This window comes from Heterodontus francisci, chromosome 20 (genome assembly GCF_036365525.1).
Source record: "Heterodontus francisci isolate sHetFra1 chromosome 20, sHetFra1.hap1, whole genome shotgun sequence".
Taxonomy (NCBI): Eukaryota; Metazoa; Chordata; class Chondrichthyes; order Heterodontiformes; family Heterodontidae; genus Heterodontus; species Heterodontus francisci.
In genome coordinates this window covers 35,183,331-35,206,942 of record NC_090390.1, presented here as the reverse complement: position 1 = coordinate 35,206,942, position 23,612 = coordinate 35,183,331, and the positions used below count along the sequence as shown (strand labels likewise).

The 23,612-nt window shown below is 45.9% G+C and overlaps 1 protein-coding gene across 8 annotated transcripts in view; it reads right to left on the bottom strand.

Moving 5' to 3' along the window:
• hectd2 (HECT domain containing 2) overlaps positions 1 to 23,612 on the bottom strand; it is a 227,820-nt gene that overhangs the window by 39,707 nt on the left and 164,501 nt on the right. For 4 of the 8 annotated variants that reach the window (XM_068052589.1, XM_068052588.1, XM_068052586.1 and 1 more), the window contains 2 exons: positions 14,792 to 14,935; positions 10,920 to 11,758 (listed from right to left, as the gene is read on the bottom strand). In XM_068052589.1, the coding sequence (XP_067908690.1) occupies positions 11,638 to 11,758; positions 14,792 to 14,935 (265 nt within the window). In that variant the 3' untranslated portion in view covers positions 10,920 to 11,637. Of the gene's footprint in view, positions 1 to 4,325; positions 9,146 to 10,919; positions 11,759 to 14,791; positions 14,936 to 23,612 lie in introns of those variants that run through there. The other 4 variants (XR_010977048.1, XR_010977046.1, XR_010977047.1 and 1 more) reach the window with 4 other exon arrangements.

Below are 23,612 nucleotides of genomic sequence, written 5' to 3'. Positions count from 1 at the left end.
TTATGTCCCCTGGTGATAGCCCTTTCCACCCTGGGAAAAAGTCTCTGACTATCCACTCTATCTATGCCTCTCATCATCTTGTACCCCTCTATCAAGTCACCTCTCATCCTTCTTCGCTCCAATGAGAAAAGCCCTAGCTCCCTCAATCTTTCTTCGGAGGACATGCCCTCCAGTCCAGGCAGCATCCTGGTAAATCTCCTCTGCACCCTCTCTAAAGCTTCCACATCCTTCCTATAATGAGGCGACCAGAACTGAACACAATATTCCAAGTGTGGTCGAACCAGGGCCTTATAGAGCTGCAGCATAACCTCGCGGCTCTTAAACTCAATCCCCCTGTTAATGAAAGCCAAGACACCATACGCTTTCTTAACAACCCGATCAACTTGGGTGGCAACTTTGAGGGATCCATGGACATGGACCCCAAGATCCCTCTGTTCCTCCATACTACCAAGAATCCTGTCTTTAAGCCTGTATTCTGCATTCAAATTCGACCTTCCAAAATGAATCACTTCACACTTTTCCAGGTTGAACTCCATCTGCCACTTCTCAGCCCAGCTCTGCACCCTGTCAATGTCCCGTTGCAACCTACAACAGCCTTCCACACGATCCACAACTCCAGCAACCTTCGTGTCATCGGCAAACTTGCTAACCCAGCCTTCCACTTCCTCATCCAAGTCATTTATAAAAATCACAAAGAGAAGAGGTCCCAGAACAGATCCTTGTGGAACACCACTGGTCACCGAGCTCCATGCTGAATACTTTCCATCTACTGTCACCCTCTGTCTTCTATGGGCCAGCCAATTTTGTATCCAGACAGCCAACTTTCCCTGTATCCCACGCCTCCTTACTTTCTGAATGAGACTACCATGGGGAACCTTATCAAACGCCTTGCTAAAATCCATATACACCACATCCACTGCTCTTCCTTCATCAATGTGTTTTTTCACATCTTCAAAGAATTCAATAAGGCTTGTGAGGCATGACCTGCCCCTCACAAAGCCATGCTGACTGTCTCTAATCAAACCATGCTTTTCCAAGTAATCATAAATCCTGCCTCTCAGAATCCTCTCCAATAATTTGCCCACTACCGACATAAGACTGACTGGTCTATAATTGCCAGGGTTATCCCTATTCCCTTTCTTGAACAAGGGAACAACATTTGCCACCCTCCAATCATCTGGTACTACTCCAGTGGACAGTGAAGATGCAAAGATCATCGCCAAAGGCGCGGCAATCTCTTCCCTCGCTTCCCGTAATATCCTTGTGTATATCCCGTCTGGCCCCGGGGACTTATCTGTCCTCATATCATTCAAAATTTCCAGCACATCCTCCCTCTTAACCTCAACCTCTTCGAGCATATCAGCCTGTTCCACGCTGTCCTCACAAACGACCAGGTTCCTCTCACTAGTGAATACTGAAGCAAAGTATTCATTTAGGACCTCCCCTACCTCCTCCGACTCCAGGCACAAGTTCCCTCCACTATCCCTGATTGGCCCTACCCTTACTCTGGCCATCCTCTTGTTCCTCACATAAGTGTAGAACGCCTTGGGATTTTCCTTAATCCTACCCGCCAAGACTTTTTCATGTCCCCTTCTAGCTCTCCTAAGTCCATTCTTCAGTTCCTTCCTGGCTACCTTGTAACCCTCTAGAGCCCTGTCTGATCCTTGCTTCCTCAACCCTAAGTAAGCTTCCTTCTTCCTCTTGACTAGCTGTTCCACATCTCTTGTCATCCAAGGTTCCTTCACCCTACCATCCCTTCCCTGCCTCATCGGGACAAACCTATCCAGCAGTCGCAGCAAGTGCTCCCTAAACAACCTCCACATTTCTGTCGTGCATTTCCCTGAGAACATCTGTTCCCAATTTATGCTCCCCAGTTCCTGCCTAATAGCATTGTAATTCCCCCTCCCCCAATTAAATATTTTCCCATCCCGTCTACTCCTGTCCCTCTCCATGACTATAGTAAAGGTCAGGGAGTTGTGATCACTGTCACCGAAATGCTCTCCCACCGAGAGATCTGCCACCTGGCCTGGTTCGTTGCCAAGCACCAAGTCCAACATAGTCTCCCCTCTAGTCGGCCTGTGTACATATTGAGTCAGAAAACCTTCCTGGACACACCTGACAAAAACTGCTCCATCCAAACTATTTGCACTAAGGAGGTTCCAATCAATATTAGGGAAGTTGAAGTCACCCATGACAACAAACCTGTTACTTCTGCACCTTTCCAAAATCTGCCTCCCAATCTGTTCCTCCATGTCTCTGCTGCTATTGGGGGGTCTATAGAAAACTCCCAACAAAGTGACTGCTCCTTTCCTGTTTCTGACTTCCACCCATACTGACTCAGTAGACAAACCCTCCTCGACGACCTCCCTTTCTGCAGCTGTGATACTATCCCTGATTAACAATGCCACTCCCCCACCTCTTTTACCTCCCTCCCTATTCCTTTTGAAACATCTAAACCCTGGAACATCCAACAACCATTCCTGCCCCTGTGATATCCACGTCTCCGTAATGGCCACAACATCGTAGCTCCAAGTACTGATCCATGCTCTAAGTTCATCACCCTTATTCCTGACACTTCTTGCGTTAAAATAGACACACTTCAACCCATCATACTGGCTGCAACTTTGCCCTGTCAACTGTCTAACCTTCCTCACAGACTCTCTGCACTCTGTATCTGCCTGTTCAACAGCTACCCCATCCACTGATCCGTGACTCCGGTTCCCATCCCCCTGCCAAACTAGTTTAAACCCTCCCGAAGAGCTCTAGCAAACCTCCCGCCCAGGATATTGGTGCCCCTCCAGTTCAGATGCAACCCGTCCTTCTTGTACAGGTCCCACCTTCCCCAGAAGGTATCCCAATGATCCACATATCTGAATCCCTCCCTCCTACACCAGTTCTGTAGCCACGTGTTCAGCTGCACTCGCTCCCTGTTTCTAGCCTCACTAGCACGTGGCACCGGTAACAATCCTGAGATTACTACTCTGCTCGTCCTGCCTTTCAGCTTCCAACCTAACTCCCTATATTCGCTTTTCAGGTCCTCATCCCTTTTCCTAGCTATGTCATTGGTACCGATATGTACTACGACCTCTGGCTGCTCCCCCTCCCCCTTAAGAATCCTATAGACTCGATCCGAGACATCCCTGACCCTGGCACCCGGGAGGCAACATACCATCCGGGGGTCTCGTTCGCGACCACAAAATCTCCTGTCTGTTCCTCTAACCATTGAATCTCCTATCACTATCGCTCTCCTATTCTCCCCCCTTCCCTTCTGAGCCACTGAGCCAGGCTCAGTGCCAGAGACCTGGCCATTGTGGCTTTCCTCTGGTAGGTCGTCCCCCCAACAGTATCCAAAACGGTATACGTATTATTGAGGGGAACGGCCACAGGGGATCTCTGCACTGTGCGCCTATTCCCTTTCCCTCCCCTGACGGTCACCCAGCTACCTTTATCCTGTAACTTAGGTGTCACTACTTCCCTATAACTGCTCGCTATCACCCCCTCAGCCTCCTGAATGATCCGAAGTTCATCCAGCTCCAGCTCCAGTTCCCTAACGCGGTCTGCGAGGAGCTGGAGTTAGGTGCACTTCTCACAGGTGAAGTCAGCAGGGACACAAGTGGTGACCCTCACCTCCCACATCCTGCAAGAGGAGCATGCAACTGCCCTAGCTTCCATCCCCTCCGCTCTAAATTGACAACAGAGATTAAAAAAAAGGAAAACCTTCCCTCCACACAAGAGTCCTTTTTTTTTTGGTTAGAGGAGGAGGATGGGTGGGAGACACTACACTTGTAGTGTTTCGGGTTTTGCCACTGCCCAAATATATAGGTTTACTTACCCAGCAGTCCCCTGGTCAGCCGAAACAAAAGGTAATTTACTTTAAGCTGAAACTCACCTTCCCAGCTGATACCTGGCTCGCACTATTGCTGCTTCAGAAAAAGCTGCTGCAACAAAAGGTAAGTTATTTTAAACTGCCCAAATATATAGGTTTACTTACCCAGCAGTCCCCTGGTCAGCCGAAACAAAAGGTAATTTACTTTAAGCTGAAACTCACCTTCCCAGCTGATACCTCGCTCGCAGTATCGCTGCTTCAGAAAAAGCTGCTGCTGAATGAAAAATCAGCTGTACTTTGAAAGTCTGAAGTCTTCCTGTGTTCAGTAAATGTGTTTGTAAAGAAGCAAAAAATGATTTTTTTTGAAAAACTTGCACTCATAACACTTTTCACAAACCACAGCCAACGTATATTGCAAAAACATCTGAATATCATTGAATATAATTTAATGCAGATAACTCTCATGGAACAAAGATCAATTTTCTAAACAGATTTATTAAAATGGATTACTAAATTAGCATTCAAATATAGGAATAATTATAACTGATTTCTAGTCACATAAAATCTATAGCAATAAATAAAATAGCACATCACAAATTCTATACTGTTACGAACAATATTTCCATTATTATACACTGTGCAATATTCAATTGTTGCTATTTCCCAATGAACAGATTTCTTCCGAGTCACAAAGCGCCAGCGCTACTTAAAAGCAGACAGAAAGAAGACACTATGAAAACCAGACTAAGAGAATTTCACCCAATTTAAACACTGCAGAAAAATCTTGTTCAACCATAAGCTGTGCAGCATGAGCCATGCGTGGCCTGTATTACCCAGATTTGACATCATTGGTCTTTGCCAGATTGGATCACAATTTCCAAGTACGTATTAGAAATAAAAAGGAATAGAAAAATCCAGCTGTTTGTGTAAATACTTCAGTGATTTCGTTAATGTACACACTCAAACAAACTGTTCAGATGGACGAGCATCAGTAAAAATAAACTCGTCTTCCTTACTGTTACATTGCAGCGGTAATTCTGTCAATTCCTGTGCCTGGAGCAGCACGTTGTCCACAGGCAAATGTATACTGGGAATATGGGTGAAAATGGATGTAAACTACTGGCAGGTTCTTGAATTTCCAATATGAAGTTTGGTTTATTTGGACAATTCTTCCTGTTGAGAAAACCTCCTTCAGTAAAGTTATACTGATTTCTATATCTATTTTAACCAATGCCAATTGATATCTGGGTGAATGAAAAATCAGCTGTACTTTGAAAGTCTGAAGTCTTCCTGTGTTCAGTAAATGTGTTTGTAAAGAAGTAAAAAATGATTTTTAAAAAAAAACTTGCACTCATAACACTTTTCACAAACCACAGCCAACGTATAATGCAAAAACATCTGAACGCCAATAATGAGGAATGTCTTCTATCAACTTTCTCTGCTTCAATGGAAATAGTCCCAGTATCTCAAATCTCTTCTAATAACCATTACTCCTGATCCCCAGTGAAGCTAGACAGAAGATTATGGTGTTAATGCCTTTTCTATAATGAGGCATCCAAAACTGCACAAAGTACTTCAGCTCATGTCTTGAATAAATTTATCATTATGTCTTTGCTTTCATAATCTATGCCCCTAATTAAAATGTCAAAGTTTGTTGTGACTTTACATACCTATAATCATATATATTTCTATCTGGAGGTACTAAAATTCAAAGGCAGTAATACAAGATACTGGTCAGGTCATAGTGGGGGTATCATACAGAGTTTTGGACATGCGATATGGAAATGCTATTGAAACCATGGGAAAGGAGGCAACAAATGTTCACTAGGATAACAGCAAGGGACGTACAGATATAACTATGATGCGGTATTTGAAAAACTAGGGCAATATCACAGGAGCACTGGAGATTAAGGAGAGGGGGGATCCAACAGAAGTGTTCAAAATTTTGAAAGTGTTTGAGAGGATAACCAATGAAGAAGTATGTCCATTGGTTGGTGAATAAGAAGGCTTAAACTCAGGATTAGCACTAAAACATAAAAGGGAGAGGTTAGCAGGTTTTTTCATGTAGAATTGTTAGACTATGGAATGCATTACCAAAATGGTGATTGAAGCTGGGCCAATCATGTTTAAAGAAACAATGAAGAGGAAAAATATATTAACAGATACAGGGAAAGAGCAGGAAAATGGGATGAAAGCATGTAGCTGATAATGGCACTAGCATGATGGGCTGAATGGGCTCCTCCTAATGAAGTGTTTATGAAACAAAACTTTCATATATAAGGACCAAAAGGCAGCAATATATGGGTGCAATATGTATGTATTATGGTATTTACTTATAAACATACTTTTCATCTCACCATATGAGTGCATTTTCTATATATTATGTATAATATCAAATGAAATAATAACATCTTCAGCAGCACAGGTAGTACACAAATTTTCAGATCTGCCCATTTTCATGGCCTGTTGGTCAACCATGACTTTTGATTAAAATTAACAAGCTTTTTGTTAAACAGCAAACACTTCATTTCATAAGATTCTTAGTATAAATAGTTTCTTAAAAAATTACTATTTTTATAAAATTCTTTAGTTCTAAGAATTTTTTTCAAGAAAAGTAAAATACTGAGAATAAATGCTATGCTGTAAATTATTGCTGTGTACTCTATAATGCTACTCTTCACTGAAAATAAGTCATTACCTATTATTAGCTGCCCCATTCTTGAACAAATAACATCTCCTCGTTCAGGAGTTTGGATCTCAATACTACAAATAACACAGGAGCAGGAATAGTCCATTCAGCCCCTTGAGCCTATTCTGCCATTTAATTGGAACATGGTTGATTTGTATCTTAATTCCATTTGCCTGCCTTGGGCCCATGGCCCTTAACACCCTTGCAAATCAGCCAATCCCAGTTTTAACATTTTCAAATACCATTTAGATAGGAACAAAACTCTGAATTATGTCTCATCACTGTACTTGTCAAACTTTATCCTAAACTGTAGCAGTAAGAAATCAACCAACATTCTCTCAGTTCCAGATTATCATATCTGGCAATATAATTCAGCAGTCACAAATCTCAGTGTGTGTAGAATGGTGCACCATGGGTGTGTTACCAATATTCTTTCACATGAATAAAATATTGATGATACACCATCACTTGTACAATATTCCATTCATTCAAAGGCTACCCTGAATTTCAAAATGATTATTCGGTACAATACTTGGTAAAGACTATCAATGAAAATTACAGTATCACATTACTGATTAATAAAACGACCATCAACAAGAATGTCATTACTCTGTTGTCAGCTGTGTGTGAGTCGATTCCATCAAGGAATTTGCAATTCACACGCACCTTCTTGAATATCAACCTGTAAATATTGGGCTGAACTTTCCCAGTCCTGCGGAGAGGGGTTTGGAGGCAGGACTGGGAGGAAAATTAGAGAATCTCGCATTTGGGTGGCTTTCTGAATGATCTAGTTACAGGTGGGGCCTGACTGGCATTGGCCATCTGCCAGACAGTGGCAGGAAGCCCATTAGGCTCAATTAAGTCCCCACTTAGTAATGCTGCCGGGATCTTCTGGACAGCGAATGGACCCCCTGGCAGCAGGCCAGGTGGCGTGATGCAATGCCTCCAATGGAGGCAGCTGCGCCTGTCCATGAAGCTCCACGATGAGAGCAACAGCAGTCTGCCAGGCCAAGAAGGGCCCACGTTCGCCAGAGAGTGCACCAGACTTGGATCAGCTACCTCCAAATGTCCAAGCGCCATTGTCAACAAAGACTATAGCTCATCAATTTATGCGCCCTGTTGCAAGATGAATGCCACCTGAGATTTGGGGGTCATCCCATGCCAGTGATCCTGAAGATCACCATGGCACTAAACTTCTACGCATCTGTATCTTTCCAGGGATCCAATGGGGACATGTGTGGGGTCTCCTAGGCAGCAGCCCACCGCTGCATCAAGGAGGTGACCAATGCCTTGTTCAAGAGGGACAGCGACTATGTGTGCTACCGGACCGACATCGCTGGATTTCCCAGGTGTAAGGTGTGATAGACTGCACACATGTAGCTATCAAGGCTCCCACAAACCACCAGCTGCCTTCATCAACAGGAAGGGCTTCCATTCATTCAACATTCAACTGGTCTGCGACCATCGAAGCGTTTCCTGCAGGCGTGTGCCCGCTTCCCAGGAAACAGCCACAATGCTTACATACTTCGACAGTACCAGGTGCCGCGGCTTTTCAGGCCTCCAGCTTACCTTCAGGGATGGATTCTTCGGGACCAGGGCTAACCATTGAAGTCATGGCTTCTTACATCTTTGAGGAACCCTCACAATGCAGCAGAGAGGGACAACAATTGCCACGGCTCCACCCGAGTGACCATCGAGCAGGCCATCGGGCTACTGAAGGTGAGGTTCCTCTGCCTTGATCGATCTGGTGCAGCCCTGCAGTATTGCCCAGCGAGGGTCTCGTGTATCGTGGCGGTCTGCTGTGCTCTGCACAATCTAGCACTGCAGAAGTGGGAGACCCTAGATGACGATGAGATGCCTGAGTGACATTCATCCACCAACAAGGAGAATGCCGAGGAGGGAGAAGGGCCAACAGCAATGGATGTTGAAGAGACAGCGCTGGAGGAAGACAGGTTGGGAGATGCGCAAAGGAGGCAAGAGACAACCTCGTAATTACCTGTTTCCAGCCTCCCTGATGGCCACTCACTGAGAATGTAATAAAGTCTCACCTTCAGGCATGAATTCTGTTGCCTCCTTTCTATTTGTGTCCCCTGACTTGCAACCAATTGCAAGAACATATGTTAATGAGGACTGTGGTCACATTCACATAGCACTAAGGGCGAAGGGGGAGGTTAGCAGCTTACAGTTAAGGCATAATTGAACATGGCATTCAAACAATGAAAGCTAAGGATTTTTATAAAAGAACTTAGTCTGCTCGTGCCTGCGCATGGCCTCTGGCATCCCTGCCATATGCTGCCTTACCTCTCTCTGTAACTCCAGTATGCCCTGTGCTGTCAACACCTGAGTCTTGTCATCAGCCAGGAGCTTAGCACGGGCCTGGCCACCCACAGTCCTCCGACTGTCAGAGGACTCTGCTGTCTCAGCCTCAGCCAGCTGCTCGGGCATATGTGCAGAGCTCTCATCAGTTTGTGACCTCAATTCTAAAGCCGAGTGGATATCCACCGAGGTGAAAGTATCTGTGCTCATAGAAGGTGTAAGATATTCATGGGATGGTGCATCCTCTGAGTGGTCCTCCTCCTCAGAGGTGGATGACTGACCCTCTGTGGCTGTGATCTCCTGTAGATGCTGACCTGCATGAGAGATCACAAAGATGTGTGGGTTAGGCTGCGCAGATCTTGTCATGTCAACCATGCATGATGCAATTTGCCATAATTAATCAGTATGTCGAAGGAGGCAATCCCCATTCTCTTGTGCAGGGACGCCAGTCTCTCCATCCGAAATTGCACGGTGCCCTGGGTCCCCACCAGTTCCAAGGCCTCTTCCTCAGCGGTGGTGAGAGGATGCAGATACAATATGCAAAATTGCCTCCCATGTGATCGCGGTGGGGCAGCCGCCCATGTGGCAGGAACAGCGTCCATTTTCGGGCCCACCGCTAGTCATTAAATTCAGCCTAATTTATTTTTTGACATCGCCTGAATAGAATTATTGCACACTGGTATGACATACCAACCCTAAAGGCTTATGAGAAAAATAATAAAGCTCAACAATTCATTAAGGTGCTGTAAAATCTGGTATTCGACCCAAGGGACTAAATTTTCCCCTGGGTCTGAACCATATGTGGGTCCTGAGCCCGTGCATGGCCTCAACGTGCCCACCAGAGCATCTTTACATGAGGCGGCTTCCTAATTGGCCGCCTCCGCATTTGCCATCCAATTAGGGAAGGCAAGCAGACCAGGGAAGTGGGTGGCCCAATAGGAGGGCTCACAGCAATGTCCAGATGGCAACCCCACTGTGAGAGATGAGCACTGCTAGAGAAGAGAAAACACCTAAGAAATGCCTCAAAATGGAAGTGCTCAAGAAGGCCTCCTTCTTCAGTGGTGAGAAAGATGACAAAGTAATGTGTGGGATCTCAGGGCAGAGGGCTGACCCCTCCAGAAGAGTGCCCATGGCCTTTCCTGGACCTCTGGGGGCATTGCAGCCTCCTGATGCTGCAATTAATTCAGCCACCCATGGCTCGCCAACTTCCTGGCAGGAAGCTGTCTCCTCAATGTTGCTGGCCTCCCGCCACACCGGGTGGGGGGAGGGGACGGGGGGTGTGGTGGTGAGGGTGGGGAAGGACCTGTGCGATGCTGGGAAGGCTGCCCAGAGGCGGGAGCTTTTCCAATGGGGTTTCCTGCTACTTTCCCCAAACTCCACTCCAAACACATCTCCATGGGGCCGGACAAATTGCACTGTTTTATTGCTATGGTTCTAGATTTTAAAAGCAAGAAATATAAATAAAATATTGATTCCTTATCTTCTCATGTCTGGATTCAGAAACTGATTTTATTATCTCATGGCTCAGCTGGAGTTCAGGTGTACTATCCAATAACTTTTTTTAATCTAATAGTTTAGTGCGATTGTAGATGGATCGATATAATCCCAACTCAGGGTGTTCTCAACAAATAACGTTACAATTCAAAAACATGGGCCAGGATCTTATGGCCCCCCAACAAGCTGGTGGCAGTAGTGGAGGGAGACTGGGGGTGGGGGGGGGTGGGGGGCGGTGTAAATTTGAGTGGGAGGCAGAGGGGCCGTTCCTGACCCCCTCCTGCGATTTTACACGGGGCGATGGTGGCGAGAAATGGCCCGCCCGCCCCAGGCCAATCAAGACTTTTAAGTGGCCAAGTAGCTGCCACTTAAGGGCCTCCTCCCACCACAGCGGGTATTTTACCCTCGACGGCCGGACAGCAAATGCCTCAAGAACCCCGCCTAGTAAAACCAGGCAGCCTTCTAGTGGGATGGGGGACGGGGTGGCCCTTCTGATTGGACACCCTGTGCCCCATGGAGGGCCGCCCCCAAAGCCCCAACTGCCCCCACGTACAACACTCACCACCACCCCCCCCACCCCCCTTGCAGAGCCCAGTCATTTGCCCCCGCCAAGGGCCTAAAAATTTATCTGAGTTCCGGGGCCGTCCTTCCTGTTGCCTCCGTTAGCTGGATGTAGTCCCAGCAGTGGCCACCGCTCCCCGTGGTGCAGCTGGGACTAAGAGCTGCCAGCTCCATTAAGCGGGACTTTCTGCCTCAAGAAGCTGGAAGTCCCGTCCAAGACCAATTAAGGGCCCAGGGAGCAAAAAATTCTGGCCTGGCTCCCCAAGCCCGGCGGAGGCAGACACATCATTGACTTTTTGGCCAGTGGGCGGGGCCTCCCGCCCAACATAAAATTCCGTCCATGGTTTGTTCCAAATCTGGATCTAGTAAGATGCAATGTGAGATTTTAAATCATCAAAACCCATTCACTTAGAGTTAAAATTGGGCCAAATGTCTTAATTTCTAGTGAATATTAATCTAGTTTTACAAATCTAGCAACAATTACTGTACATCACAAAACATTACAGTGTTCCGCAGTATTTAAAAATCCATATATTTTTTTGGTTTTCTGGAGCTCACTATAAAGTTAGGTTTTATATGGTTAAAAGTAAACGAAATGGAATGGAATTTGGGATCCACTCACCCTAAAGTACAGGCACATTAAAGAGAAACAAAATTTCCAGCAAGTATATTGCACCAATTTTGGGTTATTGTTCTACATTAAAAGCTCTCTATAAACACAAGTTGGTGTTGTGGTAAAGTTGTTCCTTTATTATTCCAGACCAAAGCCCTCGGCATTTGAAATAGCAATTGTTAGCTTCTGTTTGAGTTCTTTCTTATTCTTGTACGGAGGCAGGCAGAGTTGATTGAAACACGTGTGGGCAATCGGTAACCTGTGGGACCGGAAAGGTGAACTTTAGAAAGGCTTGTTCACAGACTCTTTGAAAAATGAGCCTTTCATTGTACTAACTACTCAAGATTTTGTTCTGTGTTTAGCATGATTTACAAAATTAGATAGAAAACATGTTCTTAAGTATACTGTCATTTGCTTCCCAACTAATACTCTTTATTTACATTGCAAGTTTAGCATTGGAGCAACGTGATCTCAGCTTTGTACTGGCCCTAAACTGGTAGTATAAATCCAGAGTTGGGGTCCTCCTGGAGGAGGTAGTTCCATATCACTTCAATTTGACATCACATTAAGTTACTGCAAATCAAACCTGATTTGAAAAGTGCAGTAAAGGGGCCAACCCTTGATTTAGATTTTTGGAAAACAGAGATACGCCCTGCCCCATTTAATTTCTATCTTTTGGGGTGGCACAGTGGCGCAGTGGTTAGCACCGCAGCCTCACAGCTCCAGCGACCCGGGTTCAATTCTGGGTACTGCCTGTGTGGAGCTTGCAAGTTCTCCCTGTGTCTGCATGGGTTTTCTCCGGGTGCTCCGGTTTCCTCCCACAGCCAAAAGACTTGCAGGTTGGTAGGTAAATTGGTCATTATAAATTGCCCCTAGTATAGGTAGCTGGTAGGGGAATATAGGGACAGGTGGGGATGTGGTAGGAATATGGGATTAGTGTAGGATTAGTATAAATGGGTGGTTGATGGTCGGCACAGACTCGGTGGGCCGAAGGGCCTGTTTCAGTGCTGTATCTCTAAACAGCTCTGCCTATGGGTGTATCCAGTCAGGCACAGACACAGAAGTTTTTTCTAAGTGCTAGTGAGGGAGCCAAATAACGTGAAAAGGGTAATAAAAACAAAAAGTGCAGGAATATACTCAGTAGGTCTGGCAGCATCCGTGGAGTTAACATTTCAGGTAAGTGACCTTACATCAGTTCTCAACTTTGCTTCTCTTCCCACAGATGCTGCCAGACCTGCTGAGTATTTTTCAGCATGCTTTGTTTTTATTTCAGATTTCCAGTATCTGCAGTATTTTGCTTTTATTAACGTGAAAACGGTTCTCCCTGGCTGGAACCCAAACTACAGCTACAAGTACAGATCATTACCCGCAGTGTAAATGCATCCTTAAATGTGCAGTTGCAAGCTATCATTACCAAGAACTGTACCAAAACCAGTATCAACTTGTATTTTAAAATTAGTTTAGTACAATAAAGGTCTGGAAGTTTTTCAAAAAAGTTTCACAATTTTTTCTGATCTTTCCTGTCTACATAGAAGCCACAGCTCTGTACACTAGATAGAAAAGCATACAATGATTCAAAAGCTGGAAATGTAGAACTGCATTTTCGGAGCTTCGTTTATAAATGCAAGGTGGCTTTATTTCCTGGTCCATAACCCAGAACCGAGAGTGGCGGACCCTCCGCTTCAATCTTCTAGAAGGAATCGGATTATGAACCTGCTTCCGCATTCGCCATCCAATTAGGGATGGTGGGTGGGTTGAAGAGGAAAGAGGGCAATTTAGCATGCACTATTGAAAGGCCTTCACTGTGGCTGCAGTGAGAGTACTGCAGAGGTCAATAGGACAAAAGAGGGTGGAACGAAATGAATGTGAGATAAGGTTGAAGGAACCAGTAGCATTTCTTCACTTCCAGCACTATTCGTGACAGCAGTCTCCAGGAGCTTCTCATGAAAAAGCAAGCCTCTGCCAGACGATGATCTCAAGCTTGCCATTTTTCCCATTTAACGTTCAAACTGCATGTTGCTTTCAGGCAGCTCCGCCCTCCCACTGTGCACACACCTCCTGGGAGTTCACGGGTTCTGGACACTGGGAAGATTCCAATGTCTTGGCAAAGTGGCTGATAATTGAATCATTATCAAGTTCAATTGGCTTCCTGCTACTGCTGGACGGGTTGCCAGCAGTGCACGCAAGTTGACTCGGGGAAAAGCGGGAGGAGGCGGAAACACATTGGCATACCCATCTGACACTATTTTGTCTGATTTTCCCGAACCCCCTCCACCCGTCTCTGAACCTGCGTCCACAGGCCTGGGAAAATTCCCCCTTGGTCTTGACGTATCAACGTGATCAGGAAGCTCAGATGACATTAGAAGTTGATAGTGAAGATTGAAGTAGCCTGAATTCCAATAAAAGGTTACAGGCATTGTTTTTATTTATTTATTTATTTAGAGATACAGCACTGAAACAGGCCCTTCGGCCCACCGAGTCTGTGCCGACCAACAACCACCCATTTATACTAATCCTACATTAACCCCATATTCTCTACCACATCCCCACCATTCTCCTACCATCTACCTACACTAGGGGCAATTTACAGTGGCCAATTTACCTATCAACCTGCAAGTCTTTGGCTGTGGGAGGAAACCGGAGCACCCGGGGAAAACCCACACAGACACAGGGAGAACTTGCAAACTCCACACAGGCAGTACCCAGAACTGAACCCGGGTCGCTGGAGCTGTGAGGCTACGGTGCTAACCACTGCGCCGCCCAAAAATTTGTGTGTTTTATTATATTATTCAACAGATACTCTAGAATTTTAATGTTTTGTAAGAGGACAGGATTTCCATTATAATTGTAACAGGGATGACTACTTTTAAATTCTTCTTTACGAAGATCAGAGAGAACTGTTGTATTTTATTTGACTGCATTCTGACTATTCAGCATTTAAGTTAGCCCATTTCAGAGCACTTTGGACATTACTCGTTTTTTTTGGGAATCACATCTTTGTGTATGTGCTACAGTGTTATGTTGCAATGTTTTCTGCATTACACTGAGTAGTTATTGTCTGAGGCTACAATCAAAGATACTGTTGTTTTCTTATTTAGCTTTTATAATGTCATCTTTTAGTGGACTAAGGAAGGAAGCTGCATCTTAATTTTTGGCTCCAAATTCCTTATAGTCTATTCGCAGCAGTGTTTTCCAGTAGTCTAAACAATGTCAGAAGTAATTGTGTTCTTTGAGGCAAACAATATAGGAAAGAATGCAACAAATGGAAATTGCAATAATGAAAGCCTCTTACCAATCAGTGGGCACGTCAATCTTTGTAATTTTAAAACTAAGGTCAGCGAGTCCTCCGACTGGAACTCTATCACTTCCTGTAGTAAAATGCAGAAGCTGTTTCTGGAGCTCAAGACTGAATCCTAAAACCACATCCCAGAAGTACCTACCACAAAAAGATGGGAGCACTAAATATCACAATATGATTTATACAAGGAGTATATATTCATAATCTATTAGGCTAAGGGTGTATTCACACTACAACTGTAGCATCAGTGTGAAGTGGCTTTGCTTTGCATTGATACTGCAGTAATCGTACAAGTGCAGACTGAATATGGAGCCAGGGACAAACTGGTTGCCAGTAGGGTGCAAAGCAAGACTCCAATATAAAAGGTTACTATCTGAGCACAAGTGTTACCTGCAGTCATTTGGGGCTGTCCGAATTCTGTAAGGTATAGTGGCTGCTCTGGAGGAGTCCACTACCCACATCTTTGCAGTCCTGCATGATGGCTTTTTGGATCTGTCATTCACCGTGAAGTTGCAAACAGTTACAGGAACTTCTGTGGAGCATCCTGTGACATCCTTTGCTTAGTAGCCTCTTGCAAATGCTCATATAATTAATATGGAGGCCTTAGGGCCAAATGTACAAGAGACTCTTGTGTTCAGCTTCTACCTCTTTGGGGATTGGATGTTCAGAGCCATTACACAGGGGTTCACTGTCTTCATAACTGCCCAAAGAACTGCTCTCAAAACAATTAGTGGACATGCAGAGGGAGACCCAGCAGCAAGGGCATGGCTGGAGTAGGCATGGATGAGGCTGCCACCACTCAGGGTAATGCCAAAACTGATCCGTCCAGCTTTGTGTTTCAAATGGCAGAAGAAAATGTGGCAGAACTGAGCAGGAGCAGACAGCTATTGCAGCATTGGATGTGGCAGCAACATTTTCATAGCATCGCATGGCTTCCATGACATCCAATAGCCAGCCAATTTACTTATTGCTGCAATTGTGGAAACACTTAGAGGAACACAAGATTATATTGCAGAAAACATATATACAGTCACTAAGTAGAAACATTAGGGTGAAACAGACTAGGCATATATAGATTAAATTCACAATGTATGATTTAGTAGCACTTGATGGGCAATTGCATGATCCTGTGCATAAAATTAGGGGCTGTGTGTCTCAGATTTCAGAGATGCATTCCTTTGGGGTCTCGCTCCCTTCAAGGACTGGATCAGGAAAATAGCCTTTTATTACTTTTGATGGTGCAGAATAAATTAGCAGATAAACAACAACTTACATTTAAATAGTCATTTGGTAGTACAGAACTTGAGTAGTGCTGAAAATAGAGACACATTGACGAGGCTTTTAGTCTTGCACTCATCAGGACAATCTGCAAGAATACCAATGTAAGAGAAAACAACAACTTTATGCTGTATGAGAAGAGAGTGCTGATTGATTGGCAAGTGAACTCTGATTGGTAGAGGTGTTGCCATGGAGAATGCACCAGTTAACAGTGACTGACAGTTAACTGCCAAGTTTTGTTTGAAATTTAAGCCAGGCAGCTTGACCCTGATTGGTCAAGGCATTGCCCTGAGGAATGAACCAGTGAATGGCTGTCCCTAATTTTGTTCAGCTGAAACAGGTGCTATGTTTGTACATATTCTTTCTGTCTGCAAATAACAAGGCCCTGTGTATTAATATATGTAGCTTCCAGTACGCGGAAACGCGCCACACTGCGAGCCCTACTGAATCTTAAATTGGTTGTCATCGTAATTCTTAGCACACTGAGGATTATTTAGCAAATGTTGTCTGATCACGGAATCACATCTAATGTGGGACACTGTTTTGAGTTTTGCAAGCACAGGCTGGTTGGGTACGGCCTGTACCTTGCCCCATTGTGAACAGCAGAAGGGACATGTTGGTTGATACGATCCACCAGTCTTTGGGAAGTATGGCCTATTTACCTAACATCACACTGGCATTGAAATTCATATATCACATTACTCATTTGTGTGATAGACAGGACGTCTTTTTGGCTGGACGGCAGCATCCTATTAGTGGCAAACACCACACGTGTTGCTACTACATAGTATCAGTGTGAAACAGCTAGCTTCACCCGTTACTCAAATTTTTGGGATACATTAGCCCTCCAGGGTAATTTGAGGCAGACTGGGCACTTTTCAGGGCCAGAAATGATGGCCTTAGGCCTGTTCATAGATTTGCACGATATACAGTGAGAAACTATCTGATCAGGGTACCCATTGTTACACAAGATGTCTTTGATTTGCCCTATTTCAGCATCAAGCTTGCATGGTGAGCAAATAGCTCAGGCCCTATTTACGAGGTTGCCGATAAGGGCAATCTTATAGCGCGTGGAACTGTAAGAATCCCAACATGTGTATTGACCAGTGAATGTAGGTTTGCGGCAGACCATGGTAGAAAACCCCCTTAGCAGATTTCTCAACTAGTAGGTCAAGGAAAGGGAGCTCATTTGACTGTTCCATTTCAAAGGTGAATTTGAGTGCAGGATGGAGCCCATTAAGATGTGTAAGGAAATTATTGCACGTAGCTGCGGATTCAAATATAGCAACCATATCATCTACATATTGGAAATATGCAAGAGGTAGGAGGTTAGAAGTCATTCCCTCAAAGACACGTTTCTCATGGAACCCAACAAAGATGTTTAAAAGAGCTGGGCCTAGAGGGAATTCAATGGCAACACCATCTATTTGGGCATACATGGTGTCGTTAAAACTGAATTCAACTGCGCAAATTGCTGAGTTCATAAGTTCAATGAATACTGATTGACACAATGGTGGTGGGTCTAGATCGCCATGATACAGTGTTGAACTCATCCAAACTCACACCAAGTCCCTTTCACCAACCAGCCAGCCCTATGCTCAGTGATCTACACTAGCTCCCAGACCAGCAACACATTGATTTTAAATTTCTAGTCTTTCTTTTTAAATTCCACTAAGGTCTCATCCCTTTCTACCTCTGTAACCTTCTCCAGCCCTACAACCCTCTGAGATAGCCACGCACCTCCCATTCAGACCTCTTACCATCTCCAATTTTAACCGTTCCAGCATTGGGGGCCAGGCCTTCGATTGTCTTGGTTCTAAACACTGGAACTCGTGTCCTCAAAATCTCCAGCCCTCATTCTCTATGTCCCCTTCTTTTCTGATGTTTTTAATCAACTGTTCAAATATCTCCTTTTGCTTCAATAACCTCCTGTGAACTGCCTTGAGACATATCTATGGCTTCCTTAAGTGGTACATTAGCAGCATCCCCAACACCGAACACCTATTCCTGCTGGGGGACTTTAATGCCAGGGTTGGGGCCGACCATGACTCATGGCCCTCCTGCCTTGGGCGCTATGGCGTTGGAAGGATGAATGAGAACGGGCAGAGACTGCTTGAGTTGTGTACCTATCATAACCTCTGCATCACCAACTCGTTCTTTCACACTAAACCCTGTCACCAGGTTTCATGGAGGCACCCAAGATCGCGTCGTTGGCACCAGTTAGACCTCATTGTCACAAGGCGAGCCGCCTTAAACAGTGTTCAAATCACACGCAGCTTCCACAGTGCGGACTGCGACACCGACCACTCCCTGGTGTGCAGCAAGGTTAGACTCAGACTAAAGAAGTTGCATCATTCCAAGCAGAAGGGCCACCCGCGCATCAACACGAGCAGAATTTCTCACCCACAGCTGTTACAAAAATTTTTACATTCACTTGTAACAGCCCTTCAAAACACTCCCACAGGGGATGCTGAGACCAAGTGGGCCCACATCAGAGACGCCATCTATAAGTCAGCTTTGACCACCTACGGCAAAAGTGCGAAGAGAAATGCAGACTGGTTTCAATCTCAAATGAAGAGCTGGAACCTGTCATAGCCGCTAAGCGCATTGCACTGTTGAACTACAAGAAAGCCCCCAGCGATTTAACATCCGCAGCACTTAAAGCAGCCAGAAGCACTGCACAAAGAACAGCCAGGCGCTGCGCAAACGACTACTGGCAACACCTATGCAGTCATATTCAGCTGGCCTCAGACACCGGAAACATCAGAGGAATGTATGATGGCATGAAGAGAGCTCTTGGGCCAACCATCAAGAAGATCGCCCCCCTCAAATCTAAATCAGGGGACATAATCACTGACCAACGCAAACAGATGGACCGCTGGGTTGAGCACTACCTAGAACTGTACTCCAGGGAGAATGCTGTCACTGAGACTGCCCTCAATGCAGCCCAGCCTCTACCAGTCATGGATGTGCTGGACATGCAGCCAACCAAATCGGAACTCAGTGATGCCATTGATTCTCTAGCCAGTGGAAAAGCCCCTGGGAAGGACAGCATTACCCCTGAAATAATCAAGAGTGCCAAGCCTGCTATACTCTCAGCACTACATGAACTGCTTTGCCTGTGCTGGGACGAGGGAGCAGTACCACAGGACATGCACAATGCCAATATCATCACCCTCTATAAAAACCAAGGTGACCGCGGTGACTGCAACAACTACCGTGGAATCTCCCTGCTCAGCATAGTGGGGAAAGTCTTTGCTCGAGTCGCGCTGAACAGGCTCCAGAAGCTGGCCGAGCGCGTCTACCCTGAGGCACAGTGTGGCTTTCGTGCAGAGAGATCGACCGTGGACATGCTGTTCTCCCTTCGTCAGATACAGGAGAAATGCCGCGAACAACAGATGCCCCTCTACATTGCTTTCATTGATCTCACCAAAGCCTTTGACCTCGTCAGCAGACGTGGTCTCTTCAGACTACTAGAAAAGATTGGATGTCCACCAAAGCTACCAAGTATCATCACCTCATTCCATGACAATATGAAAGGCACAATTCAACATGGTGGCTCCTCATCAGAGCCCCATCCTATCCTGAGTGGCGTGAAACAGGGCTGTGTTCTCGCACCCACACTTTTTGGGATTTTCTTCTCCCTGCTGCTTTCACATACGTTCAAGTCCTCTGAAGAAGGAATTTTCCTCCACACAAGATCAGGGGGCAGGTTGTTGAACCTTGCCCGTCTAAGAGCGAAGTCCAAAGTACGGAAAGTCCTCATCAGGAACTCCTCTTTGCTGACGATGCTGCTTTAACATCTCACACTGAAGAGTGCCTGCAGAGTCTCATCGACAGGTTTGCAGCTGCCTGCAATGAATTTGGCCTAACCATCAGCCTCAAGAAAACGAACATCATGGGACTGGATGTCAGAAATGCTCCATCCATCAATATTGGCGACCACGCTCTGGAAGTGGTTCAAGAGTTCACCTACCTAGGCTCAACTATCACCAGTAACCTGTCTCTTGATGCAGAAATCAACAAGCGCATGGGAAAGGCTTCCACTGCTATGTCCAGACTGGCCAAGAGAGTATGGGAAAATGGCGCACTGACACGGAACACAAAAGTCCGAGTGTATCAGACCTGTGTCCTCAGTACCTTGCTCAATGGCAGCGAGGCCTGGACAACGTATGTCAGCCAAGAGCGACGTCTCAATTCATTCCATATTTGCTGCCTCCGGAGAATACTTGGCATCAGGTGGCAGGACCGTATCTCCAACACAGAAGTCCTCGAGGCAGCCAACATCCCCAGCTTGTACACACGACTGAGTCAGCGGCGCTTGAGATGGCTTGGCCATGTGAACCGCATGGAAGATGGCAGGATCCCCAAAGACACATTGTACAGCGAGCTCGCCACTGGTATCAGACCCACCGGCCGTCCACGTCTCCGCTTTAAAGACGTCTGCAAACGCGACATGAAATCCTGTGACATTGATCACAAGTCGTGGGAGTCAGTTGCCAGCGTTCGCGAAAGCTGGTGGGCAGCCATAAAGAGAGGGCTAAAATGTGGCGAGTCGAAGAGACTTAGTAGTTGGCAGGAAAAAAGACAGAAGCGCAAGGGGAGAGCCAACTGTGCAACAGCCCCGACAAACAAATTTCTCTGCAGCACCTGTGGAAGAGCCTGTCACTCTAGAATTGGCCTTTATAGCCACTCCAGGCGCTGCTTCACAAACCACTGACCACCTCCAGGCGCGTATCCATTGTCTCTCGAGATAAGGAGGCCCAAAAGAAAAAAAAAGAAAGAACATTGGTGAATAGGCTAGTAATGTCAAATGAGCACATGGACACAGCATTACTATCGATATGCAAGTCCTGTATGGTCTTCGCAAATGTGAAGGAATCCTTCACCGTGTATGTGGAGCACTTGCTCAAAACTGTTTGTAACAATTCATCCAACCATTTGGCCAATTCATGTTGTGCAGAACTGGTCATAGATAAGATAGGGCGTAGAGGGACATCACTTTTGTGTGTCTTGGGCAGCCAAACGTACGCTGAGCGAGCCGTGAGGATGAACCCTGTCATATATATCACCTGGCAGCTCATTGCTCTTACACAAGTCCAGCAAGTGCTTTTTATCTTACTTTAGCTTACAGCAAGGCTTTCCGGTCATGTTGAACGGCAGGTCCAATGGATATGAATTTGGACCCGTCATTAGGAATGGCATGCATTTTGTTGATATAGTCACGCTTGTTAAGGATGACTATTCCCGCCCGTTTGTCAGGTTTACTGACGTGTATGTCCGGGTTGGCCACCTTCAAATGCTCGGAACGCATACTGTCCATCCGACTGCTCACCGCCTCTGGCCCAGTACACCTACTCAGCATATATGCTCCAACACTCTGCACCTCACCTGAAGTTAAAGACCAGTTCTACGAGGAACTCCATAATATCATTAGTTGCATTCCTAATACCGAATATTTGTTCCTGCTGGGGGACTTTAAAGCTAGGGTTGGGGCCGACCAAGACTCATGGTCCTCCTGCCTTGGGTGCTATGGCATTGGAAGGATGAATGAGAATGGACAGAGACTGCTGGAGTTGTGTACCTATCACAACCTCTGTATCACCAACTCGTTCTTTCATACTAAACCCTGTCACCAGGTTTCATGGAGGCACCCAAGATCACGTCGTTGGCACCAGCTGTACCTCATCGTCACAAGGTGAGCCTCTATAAACAGTGTGCAAATCACACGCAGCTTCCACAGTGCGGACTACGACACCGACCACTCCCTGGCGTGCAGCAAAGTTAGACTCAAACCAAAGAAGCTGCATCACTCCAAGCAGAAGGGCTGCCTGCGCATTAACACTAACAGAATTTCTTATCCACAGCTGTTACGTAAGTTTCTAAATTCACTTGAAAAAGCTCTTCAAAACATTCCTGCAGGGGATGCAGAGATGAAGTCGGGCCACATCAGAGATGCCATCTATGACTCAGCAATGACCACCTATGGCAAACGTGAGAAGCAGAATGCAGACTGGTTTCAATCTCACTTCGAAGAGCTGGAACCTGTCATAGCCGCTAAGCGCACTGCACTGCTGAACTACAAGAAATCCACCAGCGAGTTAACATCCGTAGCACTTAAAGTAGCCAGAGGCACTGCACAAAGAACAGCCAGGCGCTGTGCAAATGACTACTGGCAACACCTATGCAGTCATCTTCAGCTGGCCTCCGACACCGGAAACATCAGAGGAATGTATGATGGCATTAAGAGAGCTTTTGGGCCAACCATCAAGCAGATCGCCCCCCCTCAAGTCTAAATCAGGGGAAACAATCACTGAACAACACAAGCAAATGGACTGCTGGGTGGAACACTACCTAGAACTGTACTCCAGGGAAAATGTTGTCACTGATACCACCCTCAATGCAGCCCAGTCTCTGCCAGTCATGGATGAGCTGGACGGACAGCCAACAAAATTGGAACTCAGTGATGCCATTGATTCTCTAGCCAGTGGAAAAGCCCCTGGAAAGGACGGCATTACACCTGAAATAATCAAGAGTGCCAAGCCTGCTATACTCTCAGCACTCCATGAACTGCTTTGCCTGTGCTGGGATGAGGGAGCAGTACCACAGGACATGCGCAATGCCAATATCATCACCCTCTATAAGAATAAGGGTGACCGCGGTGACTGCAACAACTACCATGGAATCTCCCTGCTCAGTATAGTGGGAAAAGTCTTTGCTCGAGTCGTTTTAAACAGACTCCAGAAGCTGGCTGAGAGTGTCTACCCTGAGGCACAGTGCGGCTTCCGAGCAGAGAGATCTGCCATTGACAAGCTGTTCTCTATTCGCCAGCTACAGGAGAAATGCCGCGAACAACAGATGCCCCTTTACGTTGCTTTCATAGATCTCACCAAAGCCTTTTACCTCGTCAGCAGACGTTGTCTCTTCAGACTATTAGCAAAGATCAGATGTCCACCAAAGCTACTAAGTATCATCACCTCATTCCATGACAATATGAAAGGCACAATTCAGCATAGCGGTGCCTTATCAGACCCCTTTCCTATCCTGAGAGGTGTGAAATAGGGCTGTGTTCTCGCACCTACACTGTTTGGGATCTTCTTCTTACTGCTGCTCTCACATGCGTTCAAGTCATCAGAAGAAGGAATTTTCCTCCACACAAGATCAGATGGCAGGTTCTTCAACCTTGCCCATCTTAGAGCGAGGACCAAAGTACGGAAAGTCCTCATCAGGGAACTCCTCTTTGCTTACGATGCTGCATTAACATCCCACACAGAAGAGTGTCTGCAGAGACTCATCGACAGGCCTGTGGCTGCCTGCAACGAATTTGGCCTAACCATCAGCCTCAAGAAAATGAACATCATGGGACAGGACATCAGAAATGCTCCATCCATCAATATCGGCGACCACACTCTGGAAGTGGTTCAAGAGTTCACCTACCTAGGCTCAACTATCACCAGTAAACTGTCTCTCGATGCCGAAATCAACAAGCACATGGGAAAGACGTCCGCTGCTATGTTCAGACTGGCCAAGAGGGTGT